Here is a 20,970-nt window from a genome sequence, read left to right as displayed (position 1 = left end):
TATGCCTGATATATATCCCCTGATATGTTATGTTTAAAATCAATACAAGCCGGTAGCTATACTGAGCATTAAATTATTTGTTTGGTAAAATGTTTATAGAGTAAAAAAATTTTTTTTTAAAAGATTAATCCGTTATTAAACCAAACATTAAATTAAACCAAATATAAGATTATTACACCTATTTGTAGACATTTTTAAGTTAATTGTTTTTCAAGTTTTAAATTTTCTGATTCCATTTGCAGATAATTTTACTTCTTTCTAGAAATAAATGCTAAAAATGAGTAAAATGTGCAAATAATTTATCTACCGATAGTATAAGTACTCTTTAGCAAGCTTGAAAATTGTAAAATAAATAAATAAATAAAGTCTAGAAATAGGTTTAACAATGTTATATTTGGTTTATTGTAATCTTAGCATGGGAAATCCTAGATATATCTGACTACATTCAAGATATTTTCACATGATAAGTTTAAAAAAATTTCCAGTGTAGTTTTGTACAACATTCAAAATAATTTTAAAATCATCACAAACATGCATCAGAATAAAATCCCTATTTATTTGCCAGAATGATGGCGAGTATTCTGGCTATACGCGCTTGTCTATTTAATTTATATTTGGTGCACTTAGAGAACATGATTTAAAAATCTGCAACACTTTTGCACAAATTAGTAAAACAGTAACAGACAAGCCACTCATTGTTTTCTTTCTCAGATCTTATTAGAGGATGGAAATAAGAGAATATCCTGTTCATTTTTTTTGTTTTGTTTTGTTCTACGCAATATGGAAGTGTGTAGGAGGGAATTTTGTAATATATACCCGGAATTTATTTGAGAAAAAAAAAAAAAAACTGTTCCCCTTAAACCATTCTTTATTCCTGCTACATACCTGATATATATACTATGCAGGTAATTTCCTGTTAAAAAGAAAATAAAGGTAAGTACTCTCAGGACAACACACAGTGTGTAGCTAGATGTGTCTTGTGTTCTTAAGATTAATTCTATGAAGATGTCTGGTTTCTGGAAACCTTCACGTTGGAATTGAATAGTGTCAGGTGTTTGGCTGTAGTGTAGAAATATAAGCATTCAGGACCATCTGAGTTATCTGTCGCTCACCGTGTCGTTTACACTCGACACCGTGTTCGAATCCCTGCCTTGATTTGTAACCATGCAGAGCAGGAGAGCTGATTCCACAGCGCTACTTCAGCCAATGGTGTATCACGAGAAATTCATAGCTGTGCTGGTGCTTCCCAAAAGTATCGTAATGAGATCACCTTAAGCCAGATGATTTACTGCCTGACAAAATGTCATGTTATATTTAGCCTTAAATACAGAACTCTGCTTAACTAACAACAGCATAGGCAAGTCTAATCATGACTATCTGGTGAGGTTGTGCAAATATAAAGAATAACTGACAACCCCTCCTCCTTCCACCTCATAAATCATTTACAATCAGGATTTTTGTTTACTTTTTACATTTCAGTGACAAATTAAAGCCTGTTATGAAAATCTGTACATTTGTTGTTCTTAAAAAAATGAAAGGGGCCAAGCACTTTCTGGCCCCACCCCTTAGCGAAGGAGGAAGAGCCGAAGCCATTGGGGCCATCAGTGCTAGTTCGCAAGGAGATATTCTGATTTTGATAGCTGTACTGCTGGAAGCTGTTTCTGTTTTTTAAAAAAATCCAATATGGTGGAAGTTAACATCATGCTGTACGATGAACTTCAGCACGACCCAAAGAATCAGAGAAAAGTGGAATGCTACGATATTGTGCTGCGGAGTTATTATTGCAGATGTATGTCCAAATTTGTCTTGTTGGTGGTGTTGTTGGTGCTACAGTGCTTTAAGGGATTACACCAAAATGACTGTGTAGGTAGCTGAGACTGTCCTCAATCACTGGGCCAAATTTCATAAAAAGCACACAAAGCATTCTGCAGGGTGCCATAGACTCCCATGTGGAAGAAGAAGAAGAAGAAAACATGCAATAAGGAGCCTATGCACCGTCTCTGCTTGGCCTCGAATAAGTTTTATGCTAAAAGTCTACAGTGAAGGCACAAGATGCTTATTCAGCAGCAGCAGTGTCTGAGACAGTGAAGACAGATGAACATCCCTGGCCCAATATATCAGATATCTTCAGTTTTAATAATTGATCAGATATCTTCAGTTTTAATAATTGATCAGATATCTTCAGTTCTAATAATTGATCAGCTATCTTCAGTTTTAATAATTGATCAGCTATCTTCAGTTCTAATAATTGATCAGCTATCTTCAGTTTTAATAATTGATCAGATATCTTCAGTTTTAAGTGCTTCAAAGGAAACAGTGAGATAATGATCTGCAAATGATATGAGCCTAAACCCATGGAAATATCAACATTTCACAACTCAACATTTAACCTGCGGACACATGTACAGTTAATCCATTAGCTAGCTGAGTGAGCTAGACTAGCTAGCCAGATCATTTGATGTTTTACAGTATGAAAGCTCTGTATTAAACTTAACATGTCACTTTGAAGTAGTAGTGATTGCCTCTTGTGTTAAATATATCTAAAGGCCTATAGGTAATGCTCAGGATAACGTGTAAGGGGCTAGATAGCTAACTTTGTAGGTAGAAGCATGTATGAATGAACATGAGCTAGCTAGCTAACAATATGTTAGTCTTTGGTTTGACCTAACAGGGGAGTGGATATACCGTATGCAGAAGGAGAGTTTGAGCTCCCTGGAGAAGAGGAAGTGAAATAAAACTCGGCTTTGCTCGCAGCAGGTGGCGATATTGCTAAAGGGTTTGTTTCTGTCGACACATTAGATGCTTTCACCAAACCTGCTTTACACAAGTGACTTTCTGGCCACATGTGATATAATTGTTAATGCCTGAAAGCTGAAATTGTGTTATAAACTAGTGTAGAGATCCTTCACTGCCTTAAATGCAATATGATCTAGCACTAGGCTCTGTTTGAGGCCTCTTACTGTTTTCCTTTTGTATAAAGTCCGTTGGATGCATAATGGCTTACACTTTTGTGCTAATTATATTCAGTTTAGGAAGATTTAGTGTATGTAAATATATGGATTTGAAAATATTTCTATTTCTAATTAGAATACACTTATACATTCTTATAAAAGTGAAATATTGATATTAGGTACAAAGTCTTCTATAAAAAATAAAGTTAATGGTTTTCCTGTGCAATCAGAAGCTAAGCTAAGGTTAAGGGCCTTGAGGATTTGTGCTGGTCTTTTCATTTGAGTCCCACAAGTAACGTCTGCAGTGTATAATTTAAGAAACAAATCCAAATTAAGCACACATAATGCTGAGATACGTGCATTCATGACATGTCAGTTCTTTGCCCTCTGCAGCTTCTCCAGAACGCAGTGTGTTCCTTAACAAGAAAATAAAGCCAGCATATCACTCCAGGTCTATTTACTTTACACTGTCTTAGATTTCGCACTGACTATAAAGTCTTGCTTTGGATATTTGAAGCCCTTAATGGCCAGGTCTGACATATTTTGAAGCACACTAACCCATCCTGATCACGACACTCAGCTCTTACAGGCTTACAGTTAATCCTTGGGATCAATTGCAACTCAGATCTTTTTCTTACATAGCCCCTAAACTCTGGAGCAGTGTTTCAGAGAATATTAGGAATGCATGATCATTGGTATTTTTAGATTCAGATGTAAATGATTGTACGCTGCTCTTTACTTTGCTGATTGGGCATTTATTTAATTTTCCTGCAATTTTCTATTATTATTATTATTATTATTATTATTATTATTCATCAGTGGTGCAGCATCACCTTCTCACAAGGTCCCCAGTTCTATCCTGAGCTCAGGTTACTGTCTGTGTGGAGTTTCACGTGTTCTTCCCATGTCCACGTTGGTTCCTTCAGGTTCTCCGGTGTTCTCCCCGTATCCACAAACATGCAGGTAGGTGGACTGGTGACTCTAAGTTGTCGTTAGATCTAAATGTGAATGAGTGTGTGCGTGTGTGTATGTGTCATCCGGGGTGAATTCTCCCACCTTGAGGCCAGCATTCCCAGGATAAGCTCCAGCTCCACCATGAACCTGTCCAGGATAAAGCGGTTCCTGAAGATGAATAAGTGAATTTGTGTTCATTGTGTTGGCTTCAAGATATACAACGAAATGTGGCACTGATGTAAAGCTGCACAATATTGTAGTCCAAATCTCCTACTTTTGTACTGCTCGATAATATTTTTGAAATCATGTCAGCCATAAGGATTTTTGCATGGGAATGGGAGTGATTTAAAATGGCGGCCTCCACACCTCCATAAGTGAGTGAGCATGGACATAAAGGAGGGCTAGATGGAGGGGTTCACTATTTATCAGCCAATGTCCTTTTCAGCAACACAAGTTCTAAAAATATTTTTCTGTTGTTAATTTATTTTTCATTATTTATGTGTGTGTGTGTGTGTGTGTCTATTTGCACGTACTTGTGCTTGGACATGCTCATGTGTCCAAACATGTAGCACCATGACAGCTTGTTCCATTATTTCTGAGCTTGAGGCTGGTGACCTCATAGCTAAAACCTCTAGTGTGATATGAACCCTTGCGCGGCTCAGGCACTCCCAAATGGTTTTATTTGTTCTTTGTAGCAGGCCCACATGATACTGCACCTAAGCCCAGCATTTACTACTGGAGCCCGCTCGGTGATATAAATGGGCCAGTCACCAATAAAGGCCACATACTTTCAGCTTGACCAGTCGGGCAGCACTGCAGCATTAGAGCACCAATAGCTGGTCTGTCAGTAATTTATGTGTCAGTGAGGCAGTATCTGATCCAATTGAGATAACTGTAGTGTATTGTTTGGTGCGACTCCTGGAATTACTTCAAAGCACCTAATTTCAGGGTCAAACTCAGGTGGTAGAGGGGCACAGTCCTATAAAGATCCAGTTTTTCCTCTCCTGCACATATACACCTTAGTAATTAGCTAATGAGGTGAACAACACTCCACGTGCAGTCAGCAACCTAATAAAGCCCAATGAAGGATGTGGAAGCATCCTCTATTCCCAAACTCAGGGTTACTGCACTGCTTAGGCTGCTAGTTACTATTTAGTTGTTACTGCAAGTGTTGTTAGAACCCTGTCTAGCTCCCCTGATAAGGCACTGTGCAGATGGATGGCCAGATTTCTCTACCTTCGATGCCTTTAAGTCATACTGAGTGAATCTTTGCTGTGTCTGTGACAAAGAAAGCTCAATTATTGTGGAGTCCTAACAACTTTGACCAAAAACCCTTTCCATATTATACATCTCAAAAGTCAAGGTTTATTATGGCATTCTATGCACAGACTGCAGAAACACGGCTCAGGCATCTTAACAGAATTTACTGCTGGGATTGCTAGCAGCACTTCCACAGTTGGATTGTCTCTGTCCAATTACAATTAAGCTGATCTCTGAATCTGGGTAGAAAGTTTTTCTTCAGAACTCAGCGTTGAGTATTCAGAGCATTGTTCATGTTTCTTGCTATAATTATCACTCTTATATGCAAACTATATAAGGACAATATAAGGACTGAAAAACATATAAAGGACTATAAAAGTAGGGATTCCAGACTGAGAGTAAAAGCAGCAGGAAGAATCGTATTTAGCACTGAGCAATTCTGAAGAACTTACATCCTCACTATGATTATTAGGGTTTTACCAGCCCTAGTTATGAAGGACACAAGATTTTTTATTCTAAAACCAAATGAGTCCCAATGAAAACTCGCCCAAAATAATTGTTTCCCCGAAATGGTTTGATCTGGGAATGGATCACAATTTTGAACATTTTTGTTGCAGTCCAAGCCTCACCTCTGTCATGCTCCTGTCAGCAGCAGCATGAAGGGGATGGGACTAAAAGCCACCCTTAATCCCCTAAACTGTTGTAAGGGGGGGTGAGAGGGGACTCAGATGCTTTTGGGCATCATGATCAAATAAGATAGAGGAGTGGCCCAGGCCAGTGCTATATAAACCCACTTAGTCTGTCTCCCTCAGTTCTGCCACTTCCTCTGTCACCAAGGGACTGCCATCTACTTGTCATCAGCTCAGCTCTCTCCTGAGGCGTTCTTCATCTTTTCTTCCTCCTTACAGTCTGCAGGGTGAAGGACCTGGGTGCAATCTCCAATCCCCGACATTAACTCAGGGCAGAGGGCTCTCATCTGGTGACACATCTAGTGGAACACAGCTCAAGATGCCTGAGCCCACAAAGAAAGGTATGAGTAACACAGTGTAGGCGACACGCCACAACTCAGAACACACACGCACGCTTATCAGGAAATAAAGAACCTTAATGAAGTTTCGAGATAAATAATAGTTCTGTTTTATGGGTTATATATAGTACAGCCAATAAATATTGCATCACATCACATTACATAATAATTTCATCATGTCCTTTTGTTTAAATATGTTCAAAGTGATCCTAGCACCATCCAAAGCTTTGAAATCAACCCTCTGGAATTCAGAAAGTGACTTAGGAATTGTTATTGTATTACATCGAGCTCAGCCAGTGAAGGAACGAGAAGAGAGGAGGAGACAAAGAGTGTGCTTTATAAAAAGCTGTTATTGTTGTGAGTGCATGGTTGATGGATAGGCTGAAGTCAAGGTTATTAGGGGGGTGGAATGGTGGTGAGTCCCAAGCATGTGGAAGGAGGCAGGATGTTCAGCATTTTCATCCATGATGGATGATGCCATGCTGACAGCCTGGCAGGTTACAAGAGGGCCAAGCAGGTGTTCGGGATGGGACGGATATGTCAGGGGTGATTATGTGGGCGTTGTTAGGGAGAAGTAACAGGGCACAACATTATGGCAGTAAATGGAGGATTAAGACTACTTTTCTTACTGCTCTATTTTGTGCAGTATTCCCCCAGGGACCTATAAACCTTTTTCTTTCCAGTCCATTTGATCTGTATGTATGCAATCTCTCACAAATTTGTCACCAGTAATAAACAACCAGTGGTACAAATGATTTCCTTTGCTGTCAGGTTGTCACATTTATGTACTGTGATCTGCTTGCAATACTTTCCAGTCGAGGTAACTCTCCCAAATGGCTCCTTCCATCTCGGGATAATGAGGATTACATGATGGAAGGAGAGGATTTGCAACACCAGCATGTCAGTCAGTTATTTTGATGGTGCTCAAACATGGTCAAAATCACCATCATGCAGTCTGTGCAAGGGCTCGTGATGCGCAGCACAGCTGTCACACACACACACAAATTTTTCGACTAAAATTCCATTAGCACATCAACGTGGTATTGTTGGTGAAGTAAGGTGACTTAAGATAGCTGTGATAGCATTTCAGCTAGGAGAGCTTTAGAAGTTTCCATCTTACATGCTTGACTTGCTCAGCAACAGAGCTTGGCTGCTTCTTCGCAAAGGCATCCTCCGTGAATAGCTGCCGTGTACAGACTGACTAACTAATGATTAACTAATGGCCAGGGTTGTTTATATATATATATAAAAAAGTTTTGTTTTCATTAAATTTAGAGGGCAGCTGAAGGAGAGAAAGTTTAGGTTGATCCAAATTGCAGGGGCTTTAAAAGGCAGGATGAGGGTTGAGTTGGGCACGGGACCCTCGGGAACTGGATTCCTAGACCCGGGAATAGTTCAGAATGAGCAGACTTTTAATCCCTATTCCTATCTCTTTCTCTCTCTCTCTCTCTCTCTCTCTCTCTCACACACACACACACACACACACATAATCTGTCTCTCTCTTTAGATCTTTTACTCTTCTTCAATTACTCTATGCCTATACCATGCTAGGAATCTTGAGCCCTTGTCTATTTGAACTCTGACTCTTGTGGTGTTTCTAGGACGGATGACAGATTACATATGTGTGCATCATGTGCATTAGAGACCCAGAAAACAATATATATCAAAATAGTAAAACATGAAGGCAATGTTTAGTGAAAGTCATGTGCATGGACAGCTCTCACTGTGGGCATTCTCTCTAACCTCTGAGACCTCGCAGATCAGGGAAAGCCCATGTCTACACCTCACTTTATTTACAGTCAGCCATCACTCTCGCTGTTTATCCCTGCCAAAGACTGCATCATCCATCTCATGCCATACTTCATCATGACATAAACTGCATAAACACGACTGACATTTCAGCACTTCTGCCTGAGAGGACTCTTTTCATTCCCAGTTTAGTTTCCTATACGCCACATTGTTTTATTCTCTTGAAATCCTATTGTTATATTCCTTATTTTCTACTTATATGATTTTTATTCTGACCTGAAAAAATCATTTGCTTCATATAGCATTAATCATTCTCACACTGTCACAGACTAAAAACAGCATGTGGATGAAAATGCTCTTTTAGTAAGTGGGATCCATGTTAGATGGTTTATATAAAAGTGGTGAGACAGGGACAGCAGTTTGGCTCAGTGTGCCATCAGTATGAGCCTGTCTGTCCACACAACAAGGGCCAGTGACAGCTGAGCATACCTGCCCCATCAGTTACATTCTTGGTGTGAAGAGACAAGAGGGAGTCCGGGCAGTGAGCCATATCACAGCCAAAGCTGAACTGTGGCTTCCAAAAGAGATGTGTGACATATTAGTGGCAGACGAATATGGTGTATTGAAGGGAAGCCTGTGGGGGGATCTTTATAGGTATTCGAATATTCTCTCTTGACATTTCATCTCTCACACAATAGGATGAAGTCCAAAAAAGGGTGGAATACAACAAAGAAAAGCTACTGCATTTAACTGAAAAACAAAAACTACTAATACTAAACTATTTGGTGGAAGATTTGCTTGTCATATTTGTTTTCTGATAGCATTATCGAAGTTTTTGGGAAGCTGATAGTTAACTCTAAGAGAGAAGAGGAATAATGAACATGATAGACAGATAAGACAACAAACAGGACACTGGAAAGCTGCAAAAAGTCAAATATATCCGATGGCTAAAGGAGGAACGAAGCACAGGTGTCTCTTCTGGCTCATTCTCAGCAGCAGTTTTCACGTGGCATTTAAGTCAACAAGGGGACAGAAATGGAACAGCTGGTCTCTGTGATTCCTCTAGGCACTGAAATCGCCTGGCGTCCTCCCAGTATTCATAGGAGACTGTGCGAGTAAGGAGGCAAGGGGCGAGGAGAACCATAACGGTGGCTCAGAAGTCAATACTGACATCATGCAATATATGTTTCATACATACCATTTCCACCAGTATAAACAAGCACCTGTGCTCCCAGGGGTTCTGACAGGAGAGGAGATGAGACGAGAGCTTAGCAGAAACACCAGTTATAAAATACAATGGAAAATGTTATTAAGAACCTTAAATAATAACCCTAATGTTATTAAAACATAAGTATATTGTCAGTGTAAGTCCGCTGTGGTTACCCACACGATTCTGCACTTATGGTTATCACAAAAGGACATTATGGCTTTGGAAAAAATCATCTTTCTGAAACTCGATTATGCAAGTCAGATAACATTAGCTGGGGTGGGCAATACTTGAGTAGTTGTACTTCGTTACTTTACTTAACTGCTATTTTGGCATGTTTATACTTTACTTGAGTATTATTGAAATTGAATGCTTGTACTTTACTAAAAACCTTTAAAAAGTTTATTCCTAAAAATTTTATTTAGGCCTTCAAAGTACTCACTACAAATCACAAATGTATCTTCTTCTCTAATCCTGCAAATCACTGTATGCTACAGTTACATTATATATATATATATACATTATAGTGGGCTCAGTTTAGCATCCAATCAAGTTCATCAAAAACTTCTATGAAGCATTGTGCCAGTTCGTCACCTCCTGTGACCTTCTCATGCCAAACCGTGCAGGGTGGAATTGAGGATGTTCGTCCCTGGCCCTACCTCAGTAAAATGCTTTAACATACTGGAGAAAACAAAGACTAACATAAGACTAACAAAGACTAACATAAAATATTGCGCCTTCTTTACCTCCCTAGAAGGCATGAACTCCATCTAATTTGAAAAAGCTTGTTGAGATAAGTTTCACTAATTAGCTTCTTAGCCTGTTTGCTAATTCCCGGTTAGACTAGCATCGATTCCAGGAGCTAGCATCACTGGCTAAGCAGCGAGTCAAATTCTAGCTAAATAAAATATGGTATATATTGCAAACTTTTTTAAAATGATGTTTAAATGATGTTGCTGCAAAACAAAAATATCTTCTAACAGTTTTAATAACCTTAATAAGTAATAAACGTTTTTTTTCCACATGAAAACACGACATAAACTTAATTTCATCAGTTAAAAACACTTACTTTTTACTTTTTGGTATGCTCAAAAGTAGCAACTTTCTTACTTTCAGTTGAGTATATTTTTTGGCCGAATATTTCCACTTTTAATCAAGTAAGATTTCGACACAGTATCTATACTTTTACTTAAGTATAATTTCTCAGTATTTTTTGTCCACCCCTGATCATTAGTTACCTGGGGCAATATTATATAACAATATGACAATATTGTGGCATGTATGTGAAGATGTGAATTATAAAACCACAGATGATCAGGCATCTTTGTCTAGTCTAGGAGGAGTCAGGTGCTCTGTCACATGACCAGTTCTGGTTCTGTATAAATGATGCAGTGGGTTTAATTCAAGCTTTATGAACGTTGCTATACTGAACTGTGTATGGGTTTGTTAATCCTGTGGGGCCAGTCCTTAAGTCACCTGGTTTGGGGTTGTGTCAATAAATGCATCAAATTAACCAAATGATTTATTTCCTGAAAATACACTGTTCTGTTCTGTTATGTTTGGTTCTGTTCTGTTCGGCCCAGACCCAGTTTCCCAAGTTAAGATCCTCAGAACTGGGGTAGAGATGGTGTTCAATGTGATGCTTGCTATACCATTTAACAATGATCTTTGTGCTGCGATGGTTTTGGGAATCAATTAGTAAGATTGCGTTGAGATGATGGATATAAACCACAGAAATGAATGATTCTTCATTCATGATCTTTTTTTTTTTTTTTTTTTTTTACAGAGGATGGTCAGCCTGAAGGTGAGTAATGAAAGTTTGCCTTGTTGCATACGAGGTGAAAGATGGCAAAATACGTATCACTTTCAATACTCTTTTGTTAAGATGATTTCAGTAAACAGAGATGACTTACCTGTTCAAGGGTTTGTTTAGCTTCATTCCTGTATTCACTAGGACTTTTTCCATACTTTACTCTGTATTACTTTTCTGCTCTTTTATTTCTGATTTGAGGGATTTGTATAATAAATGTATGTTCACTTTATTCACACTACTCAGTGTCAATGTGCTCAGTCTGCCCTGTAATGGCATCCTATCACTACTCACATCAGTGATGATGAGTTAATGAGCTTTATAACATCCTTATAGAGCCCATGTCACCACAGTGCTGGTAGTTGATGGCCAAACCAAAGCCCACCAGAGGCTGTACTGTTGTGTCAGTTAGAGCAGCAGCTACTGACACTATAGTGTCAAGGATTTCAGTGCCTTAACACACTTTAAGAGATTTTGTCCTTCAGCTTCAGGACAGAATACTGATCAGCTGATGAAATTTCAGATGCTGAGGTCAACAAGATATTTAAAATAATTTGGCAGGACTGGATATAAAGGCAGAAGTGTAGCCATCTTGCAGAAAAACTATCCACCCTTAGACCTCAGTGACCTTTCCACTTGATATTTGCATGAATGTTTTAATGAGGTAATTGCAAAAGGAGATCTTTCTCTACTACCACATGACCGAAGTAGAAATAAATGTCTTGATGAATTTCAGATTTCCTTCACTTCCTTTCAATGGCATTTGTCCTAATTCTTTTACTGTACAGATATTGTGCGTGTGTGTGGTATACTGAAAGCTGTTGTGTCTTGCCTGTATCTGTGTATCCCGTGTATATGCATATAGGTGTCAGTATGTCTGTGGTATTGCATCTTGCGTCTGTGTGTGTCTGTGTTTTTTCGACTGAGCGTGTGAGATGTTTGACGCTTCATGCTGTGAAAGTGGTGCTTGCATTTGCGCTGTGTTTGTCACACACTCAGAGAATGTAGCCGCAGGCACTGGGGAGGCTGTGCTTCCAGCTGAGATTTCCCTTGAGGTGTCTCCACCAGGTAGGTTGTGTGCAACCTTTTCCTTTAATTCCTTCTCCCTTCTTTCTTCTTTCTTAATCTTCACCCAGAACACGTTCACTTCCCTGTGTGCATTCTGGTTTTCCACAAACTCTTGATCACTGAGAGCACAACTTGACCTGATCACAGAAATAGAGCAATGTGGACTTTCTTTCACGAAGTGCATGCACTCACACACATGCACAAACACACACACCCACACACACACACACACACACAATGTCACACACCAATGCTCACTTTTCTGTCACTGAGCACTACTTTTCCCACCTGAGCACTACACACTAACGCTTGCATTGCTTCATGGATCTGTCCTTACTTCTGCTTATGCTGCCTGTATTAGACATTGTGTTGATGTGTATGCAATAAGATGCAATTCTCTTGTAGCTACAGTATAAACCAGTAAGCACAATATTTCCAAACTCACTCAAGAGAAGGCATGGATGCACTTTTTACAATAAATATTGGCCAAAACTGGAATAATCCCAAATGTGCGATACTACCATGCTTTCTGAGTGTGTTATTTTGTTTACTGGGGACGTGTCATAGATGTACCATGGTTAGAATTGGGACGACTCATTGATTATTTTTTCAAAACCATATAATCGAAAATGTAAACACAATATATAAATACTAGAAATGGCACCAATCTGAGACCCAGTATTGTTATCGGGCTGATGCCAGCAAAAATTGGATACTGGATCCTGTAACAAATGGCAAAGATTTGAACTGGATTTAGAAAGGCAATTTCTTTTTAGAACCGGAAATGTTTCTTTTGTTAAGATAGATTTTATTATATTTATAATTTATACTTTATTGTGTTTATTATATTCACCATGTAAGTGATTTTGGGGGAAAGAGTTTAACTGGGAAGTGCTTCAGTAAAAAAAAAAACCCACATTTTAAAGCTCAGTAGTTTTTAAAGATGACAGTATGGGATGGGTATCGATATCGACTGATACTCAAGATTTCATTATTGATTATTCAAGAATCCCATTGAATCTCTTATCTTTAATGTTAAACTGGATAAGTAAAATGAAAATCTGATTGGGAAATCTAACATCCGATTCTAATCAATTTTGCATCTATGCATAGCATGTAGTATACAGCTGTGTTGCTCGGCTGCAGATGTTTGCTTGCTGCTCCAGCTGGCTGTGTTTGCTATGCCTGTGCAGAGGCTGAAGCGGTGGTCAAAGACCCAGAGCACAAACTGACTCTACCAGAGCAAGAGCCAATAACACCTGCAGCCGTAGAGCCACAACCAATATTGACTGAGGTTGCTGAGCAACAGCCAGTAGTGAGAGAGATCTCACAGCCACAGCCAATAGTGACAGAGCCTGTAGTGCATGAACAGGAGAAGCCAGAGTCCACGCGACCTGTTAAAATGGTGCAATTATGTGAGGTCGAGGAGGCTCCTAAACACCCTCCATCTCCTGGTGAGTATCGCCGTCTTTAATCTATGAACATATGGCGAGCATGGCACATAACATTGCTGTCACCAAAAAAAAGCTTTTCTCTAAAAGCTTTTTTATTTTATACAGTTTTGCCTGTTCAGCTTTACAGAAAAATAAGCACTCAAGAGTTCAGCATTCTCCATGACACCAATGATGTACGTGTCGCAGCCTGGGAAAACCCTACTATATAAACTACCGACTTTCCTGATTTTTCATTTCACAGACATGAAAAAGGAGAAAACTGCATTCAAAGATTCCCTTTCATTTCACACTGAAATCATGTGGCAGCAGCACAATGCATAAAATCATGCAGATACAGGTCAAGAGCTTCAGGTAATGTTCACATCAAACATCAGAAGAAGTGTGATCTCTGTGACTTTAACCGTGGCATGGCTGTTGGTACCAGATGGGCAGGTTTGAGTATTTCAGAAACTAATGATCTCCTGAGATTTTCACACACAACAGTCTCTAGCGTTTACACAGAATGGTGCGAAAAACAAAAAACATCCTGTGTGTGGAGGGTCTGCAGGCTGAAACACCTTGTTGATGAGAGAGATCAGAGGAGAGTGACCACTCTGGTCTGAGCTGACAGGAAGTCTATAGTAACTCATATATTCACTCTTTACAACGGTGGTGAGCAGAAAAGCATCTCAGCATGCACAACACACTGAACCTTGTGGTGGATGAGCGACAACAGCAGAAGACCACATCAGGTTCCACTCCTGTCAGCCAAGAACAGGAATCTGAGGCTATCATGAGCACAGACTCACTGAAACTGGACAGCTGAAGACTGGGAAAAGACCAGGTGATTTTTTTTTTTCTAATCTTCAGCTCTCCAGTTTCAGTGAGTCTGATAGCCTCAGATTCCTGTTCTTGGCTGACAGGAGTGGAACCTGATGTGGCCTTCTGCTGTTGTAGCTCATCCTTTTTTGGCAGCTCAAACCAATCTGCTCATTTTCCTCTGACCTCTCTTATCAGCAACGCATTTTCCCCACAGAGCTGTCACTCACTCAGTGGTTTTTGTTTTTCGCACCATTCTTTGTAAACTCTACAGACTGTTGTGTGTAAAATTCCCAGGAGATCAGCAGTTCCTGAAAAACTCAAACCTGCCCATCTGGCACATCCATGCCATGATTAAAGTCACAGAGATCACACTTTTTCTTCATTCTGATGTTTGATGTGAACATTAACTGAAGATCTTGACCTGTATCTGCATGTTTTTATGAACTGTGCTGCTGCCACATGATTGGCTGATTGGATAACTGCATGAATGTGCAGGTGTACAGGTGTTGCTAATAAAGTGGACGGTGAGTGTATATGTACATTCTTGGTGAAAGCAGAGGTGTCAAAGTATGCCATCGACAATAAAAAACAATTCTGGCCCAACCCAGTGCTGGCTCGTCTGTCCATGGGGCAGGTGGTGCACAGCCCCACCATTTATATCAGCTGTTTAACAAATATTGATCTTCATAGTAATCATTCAAATAAGTTCAAATAAGAACTAGCAAATAGATCAAATAGAAGTCCATATGGCAGGATGTTCACTGCCCCATACTCGCTCTGTGAACATTTTCAGTGGAGAAGGAGGAGTGGACATGACAGTTAACAACCAAGTTGCCAGATTGGACTAGATTAAAAACACTCTGCGGACACCAAGATCTTGTTTTATAGCAAATAATCAGATTAAATCTAATACGTCTCCGGAAAAAAGGCAAAGTGTAAGTGCAGACAGAGTGTCTATGATGTACAGAATTATTTCTATTGTAAAATATATTGCAGAGATTGGGAGAAGAAAAGGGGGATTATGGAGTGGATAATGTCTGTACATAAGAATTAAGTGTTAGGTAATTATTTCCGAACAGAAATGCTTAGGAAAAGAAGAAACATGTCTCTCATCTCCAGTGTCCATTTCTTTGTGCTAGCTTCAGGTCTTTTGTGTGATTTCTGAGATGTACTGTAGCTGAGCTGTACAACTAAAACTGCTCAAATCGAGCTGCTAGACTGGACGCTGGATGACTGTGTGTTGTCGACTGTCAAATAGGTTACAGGGTTACTCTAAAATTCACTAGATTTGTAGTTAATAGTAGCCTGTAACTTAAAACAAGTGCGATAGGCTCCATCTTTTTGGAGGGCTGTTGTTATTAATGTCATCCTGCAACCCCAAAATCGATGGACACGAGCCGCTGCTGGCCAAAAACCAGCTTTGTTTTGTTGTTGGCTGTTTGCCTGAATTCAGCCACAGCAATGCGATGGGTTTTTCCAGACTGGCACACGTATACTGATGGATTTAATCATTAAACGGGTTGAAGAATACATTATTAACCTTGTTTAATCACTAAACCATTACTGTATCCCATCCCAAATTAAAAATGTGGAAGTCATGAATATTCATATCAGTGTTTCTGTATCATGGAGGTAATGCCTTTTTTTTTTTTTTTGAAACCTCTCTCTTTCCATGTCTCTAAAACACACTTCAGCCAAATACAAATTTACAGTCCTTTTCATAGTCACCACACTATATGTTCTGTCTCCAGTGCTCTGTAAAATCTAACGTTGCACCGGTGGAGAACTGCTTTCCTTTGCATGAGACTTGAATTTGGTGTCAGAATGTGCTGAAGTACTGTATCATACGGTATAGAAGTACTGAATTGATTTTACTTAACAAACAAAAGAAATAGTAAGCATTGCCTTGTGCTTCGCGTCCAACTTAGAAATGAGCATTTACAATGAATGCATTGTATTCAGTCTGGAACTAAATGTCTCTACATTTCAACAGAGGCTTAAGTCTAAGTCAGGTCACAGATACAGGTTATATGTAAGGGATAACAGATGATGGGGTGTGCTGTTACAGGAAAATAATCAGTGACGGGGTGGGGTAGTGTGCTTCATTACCACCTCAAATAATTACTTTCTAAAAACAGTATGTCCCAAAGTGCTTTATTCCTCTTATACAACATCAATTTGTCAATTATTACAATGTTTAATTTATTAAAGAATAACACATCATACTTTTTTAACCATTTGTAGTTCCTGTTCTCACTTACGTTATAGCAGCTACAAACAGTCGCTCTTGAAGTTAATAAGACAAAAAATTTGTAAAAAAAATATTGCCAAGAAACCAGAAGCTGTAAAGTCCTCTGTCCTGAAGATGGAAAACTTACTGAACGTTATAAAGTGCTGATATCTGACACTCACTCTATAAATAAAAGTCTCCTTACAGAAAACTTCACCATATCAATGATTATATGTCACTGTTAAATCATTTTTTAGATTATGTGGAGCGTCTGCTGTACACGGCCCTGTGAATGAGCTGTTACTATAGAAACGATAAAGTAATCGAGCGAGTGCATTAATATAAACCTGTGATTTGCAGCTGCGCTACTGTCATAGATGCTGTTATAGAAAATTAATCAACACCTTCTGACCAATCACAATCCAGAATTCAACAGTGAGGTGGTATTAAATGATTTAAATAATACTTATTTAATACAAAAATCTGTCTGGTATAATAGCAGAAAAAAAACCCTAAATATTTTCCAAAAGAAAAAAACAAGATCTCATGAAACCATCTCATGTATGTTAATTAATTTATTTGAATTTTATTTGCAGTATAGAAGAAGTAATAATTCACAGTTAAATTATTTGCATTTTCTACTATTCAAAAAGTCCTAACTAAATAATTTCAGCTAGCTTATTAGCAGTGAGTATATTGTTTGTGATATTTACTTTCCAAATATGCATTTCATAATGAATATCAGTGGTGTTAGTGAGGAAAGAATGTAATATTGATAAAGGAAAGCCGTTTTGCATCTGAAAGCTGTTTGATTTTACAGAAAATTATTAATGTGCATTTGATATAAATATGATTTGATAATATTCCACTCTTGCTTTTCTTGTGTCATAAAGTTGCTCACAGGGAAAATGACGTATCAGGAACAAATAAAGTTAGAAAGTGAAAAACTGTCATACACAATACTGATCTGCATTACGATTATAAGATCAAGTTATATCAAGTCATTGATTATTACTTTCTTGAAAACCTTTTTGTCTTTGACTGGTGTACAAGTGTGTGTGTTTTTGTGTGTGTGTGTGTGTGAGAGAAAGAGAGAGAGAGAGAGAGAGTGAGAAGTAGAGAACACTAACATGCCCTAGCCTTGTCCCTATCAGCACCACCTATGAATGATGAAGTGAAGGTTGCTGATACGGTGCCAATAGTCACGGTGGTTCCCCCTCCTTCCCCCACCCACAAAGGTCTGACACTGCATCAGAATACTTTCACGAGTGTGCTTGTGTGTTTCCTTGAGTGTATTTGCAGTTATGTACACGCTCATGTCTTCAGTCTTTATTTATTCTATTATTAAAAGTTGTTGGTTTTTCTGTGTACATGCTTCGATACCAATTTAGTCATGGCAGCTGTTGTGTGTGTGTGTGACTTTGGCACCATTCAAGGTTTCTCTGTGTGTATTCTATCTGTGTGTGGGGCACCTTTAAATGTCTGAAGAGTTGTTGTTATGGCACCATTCATGTTTGCATGGTATTAGCAATGGAGGAAACAATTTTTTTGTAGAAAAACACTGAAAAAATGACATTTTTCACTTCACATCAAGTAAATATGTATTGAATATATTCCATTTTAGTTAGCATTATCTATTCTAAGATTACAATAAACCATATATAAGATTATTATCCCATTTCTAGACATTTGTAATCATTTGAAGCTTGAAATATTCTTGATTTATCAGCCAATTTATTTCTCGAACAAAATAATATCATCTGCCAGTAGAATAAGACAAGCTTGAAATTAGTAAAATGTCTAGAACAGGGTTTAATAAACTTATATTGGGTTTATAGTGATCTTATAGATAAATATGTCTATATTCAAGATATTTTCACTTGCTAAAATGTTGTTTTTGCAGTGTATTAGGAATGCAACTACACAAATAAAGAAAAATAGATTTATGTAATGATGGAAAAATGGCTTTGTTTATCCGTGCTGGTTGTAGTGCTGCTGTATGAACAAGGTTGCACTTTGTCTGAGAATTCACTCAAAGTTGATTTGTATGAGACGTTATGAAGGTTAGAGCTTTTCTCATGACTTCGTTTGAAATTGCTCGCTTGTTAAAACTAATTTCTGTGGAATGGCTGCATCACACTTCCACTTCCATTTCATTTTATAATCTCATTTCACACACACACACACACACATACACACACACTACTCATTTCATTCCATTCTGTATAATCATGTCTGTAGCTGGACCATGTGCTTTTTCATTTCAAGTCACTGCTACTGTGTTGTCATGTGACCCAATTCAGCCGAACGTGAGGTGTATTCGATGCTGAACACACTTTGCCTGCATGCTGTGTTGACATATTAGTGGACGTGGAACTCAGTGACAGGTGGGTGTACTGTATGTGTCAATTTCACTTTTGTTGCAGATAAAGATGATGAAGTCCCTGCCAGCAGTCCATCACCTCCGCCCCCATCAGGTTGGTGGCCATGACATCCCAGTTCTTATTTCCTCTTTTTTGCTGAGGATTTAACAATAGAAGTGCTAGTGTAGCTCTGATGTGGCAGAGCACATCAGCAACCAGCTTGGATTGAACAGAAAGAGAAGCAGAAGAAATACAGAGAAAGAGGAACAAAGTTTGGGGGAAGAATTTTGGCAAGACGGAGGATTGTTAACAGAAGATATGTAATAAATAACACTCTTCAAAGCGGTTATACAAAGATAATCCACGCTGGGGTGGTGTGATGCAGCCTGACGTGAAGCAGAGTGGATTATTTTCATATAACTGCATGGTCTGCAGTGCCTTATTCCGCTTATACCGCAGCGATTGGCCAACGATTACAATGTTTAATTTATTATTGAACAACACGTCACACATTTTAATGGTTTATAGTTAAGATTAAATGTTGTTGAACGTCCACAAGACAAGTTAGTTCCTGCTATATTATATACTATATTATATATTATAGCCACGATAAACAGCTGTTTCCTCACCAGCCCCGACTTGAGATCAGATTTGAGAATTCAACCGCACTGTGGTATAAGTCTTTAAATTCTAACTGCTATGTGTATATATATATATATATATATATATATATATATATATATATATATATATATATATATATATATATTAAGGGGCATCACATCACGTCACATCTGCATGTATACACTAGATAAAAAAGGTTTAAATCTGTAACCCTTAATGGTCCTTTGGCTTGTCCCTGTGGGGGAATAGCTTGATGTAGAACCCTTCTACAGAGAATGCCTTTAGGAACCATTAAAGAACCCTTGTTCTGTGTAGGTACGAATGTGTATCCACCTATTTATAAGTGGTATGTGTATTTTATCATCACAGAGATATCTAATCTTATTTACACTATGTTTATGTCTTTGTCACACTTACATGCTTTATACATGGTCAGGGACAATGCACATCATTACCACTTCAATGAATTAAAAAAAAGTTTTTGTCTGTGAAAACAGAAACAGATGTCAATTAATACTGTGTTTTCTTCCCAGAGGATGGCAGTACACACAAGAACCTTTCTGTTGATCTAACTAGTAAGCATATAATGTTTAATATAATTCTAGATATCTGTTGTTTATACATTGGATTAAAATACACATAAGATAATTTGTAATACATTTATAGCTTAACACTATATTTGTAAACTCTCACTTACATATAGGTACATATACTTTATTTTGTGCAGTGAATGCCTGTACACCCAACCTGAAAATGTAAACTATGTTTGTCAGAAATCCAATTCAACTCAAACATGTCTTCAAAGCACAAAAGAATGAAAACTGACAAAGACTCTGCATCTCCCCCACTGACACAGTCTGTATCTGTCACCATGACTGCATGATCGTCACGTCTTAACACGTGTCTGCCCCTTGCTTTACAGTAATATTTACTGTAAACGTTTTCTCTGTCTTTGTTTAGATGATAGCGTTCCTGAGTCATCCAGGGGGAGGAAAGACTCAGGTAATCCTTGATTATGATAGCATTTATACGTTTTCCTTATATCAGAAAAATACACTCACCACTAAGAGTTCAGTGAAAATAAGATGGAGCTGAGCACAGACTTTCAATCAAGGTTAGTAGGTTCATTTTCCCAAAATGGCTGTTTGAAAGAAACCTGAATAACGAATATCATGCCATGTTAATTTTGGCCACAACCAATCTAGCATTGTATACAAGATACGAGAGTTTTTCTAATCCGTCATAGTGCAAAACCCAACCTTTGCTTGTAGGAAGCATAAACGTTTCTGCAGGATAAACTTTTTCATAAGCCATGGGAAAATGAATATGACTGTCCTGCAGCAAAAAAGAGCATCTACAGTATGTTTAATAATTATTGTTTAAAAAGAAACTACAGTGGGGAAATCCATTCTGAACTTCATACTGACGGTAAGTTCTGTTAATCGACTGCCATTGCTCACTGCTACTATACA

The 20,970-nt window shown here is 38.4% G+C and overlaps 1 protein-coding gene across 9 annotated transcripts in view; it reads left to right on the top strand.

Annotated features, from left to right (window-relative positions):
* The first annotated feature begins 5,985 nt into the window (after positions 1–5,985).
* Positions 5,986–20,970, top strand: part of mybpc1 (myosin binding protein C1) — a 38,246-nt gene continuing 23,261 nt past the window's right edge. For 3 of the 9 annotated variants that reach the window (XM_053236559.1, XM_026918943.3, XM_053236561.1), the window contains exons 1-8: positions 5,986–6,195; positions 10,935–10,952; positions 11,958–12,026; positions 13,220–13,480; positions 17,666–17,749; positions 18,938–18,988; positions 20,032–20,073; positions 20,459–20,500. In XM_053236559.1, the coding sequence (XP_053092534.1) occupies positions 6,174–6,195; positions 10,935–10,952; positions 11,958–12,026; positions 13,220–13,480; positions 17,666–17,749; positions 18,938–18,988; positions 20,032–20,073; positions 20,459–20,500 (589 nt within the window). In that variant the 5' untranslated portion in view covers positions 5,986–6,173. The remainder of the gene's footprint in view (positions 6,196–10,934; positions 10,953–11,957; positions 12,027–13,219; positions 13,481–17,665; positions 17,750–18,937; positions 18,989–20,031; positions 20,074–20,458; positions 20,501–20,970) is intronic. The other 6 variants (XM_053236562.1, XM_053236560.1, XM_053236564.1 and 3 more) reach the window with 6 other exon arrangements.

This window comes from Pangasianodon hypophthalmus, chromosome 9, assembly GCF_027358585.1.
Source record: "Pangasianodon hypophthalmus isolate fPanHyp1 chromosome 9, fPanHyp1.pri, whole genome shotgun sequence".
Taxonomy (NCBI): Eukaryota; Metazoa; Chordata; class Actinopteri; order Siluriformes; family Pangasiidae; genus Pangasianodon; species Pangasianodon hypophthalmus.
The sequence above is the reverse complement of the archived record's forward strand: the minus strand, read 5'-3'. Positions and strand labels throughout refer to the sequence as shown.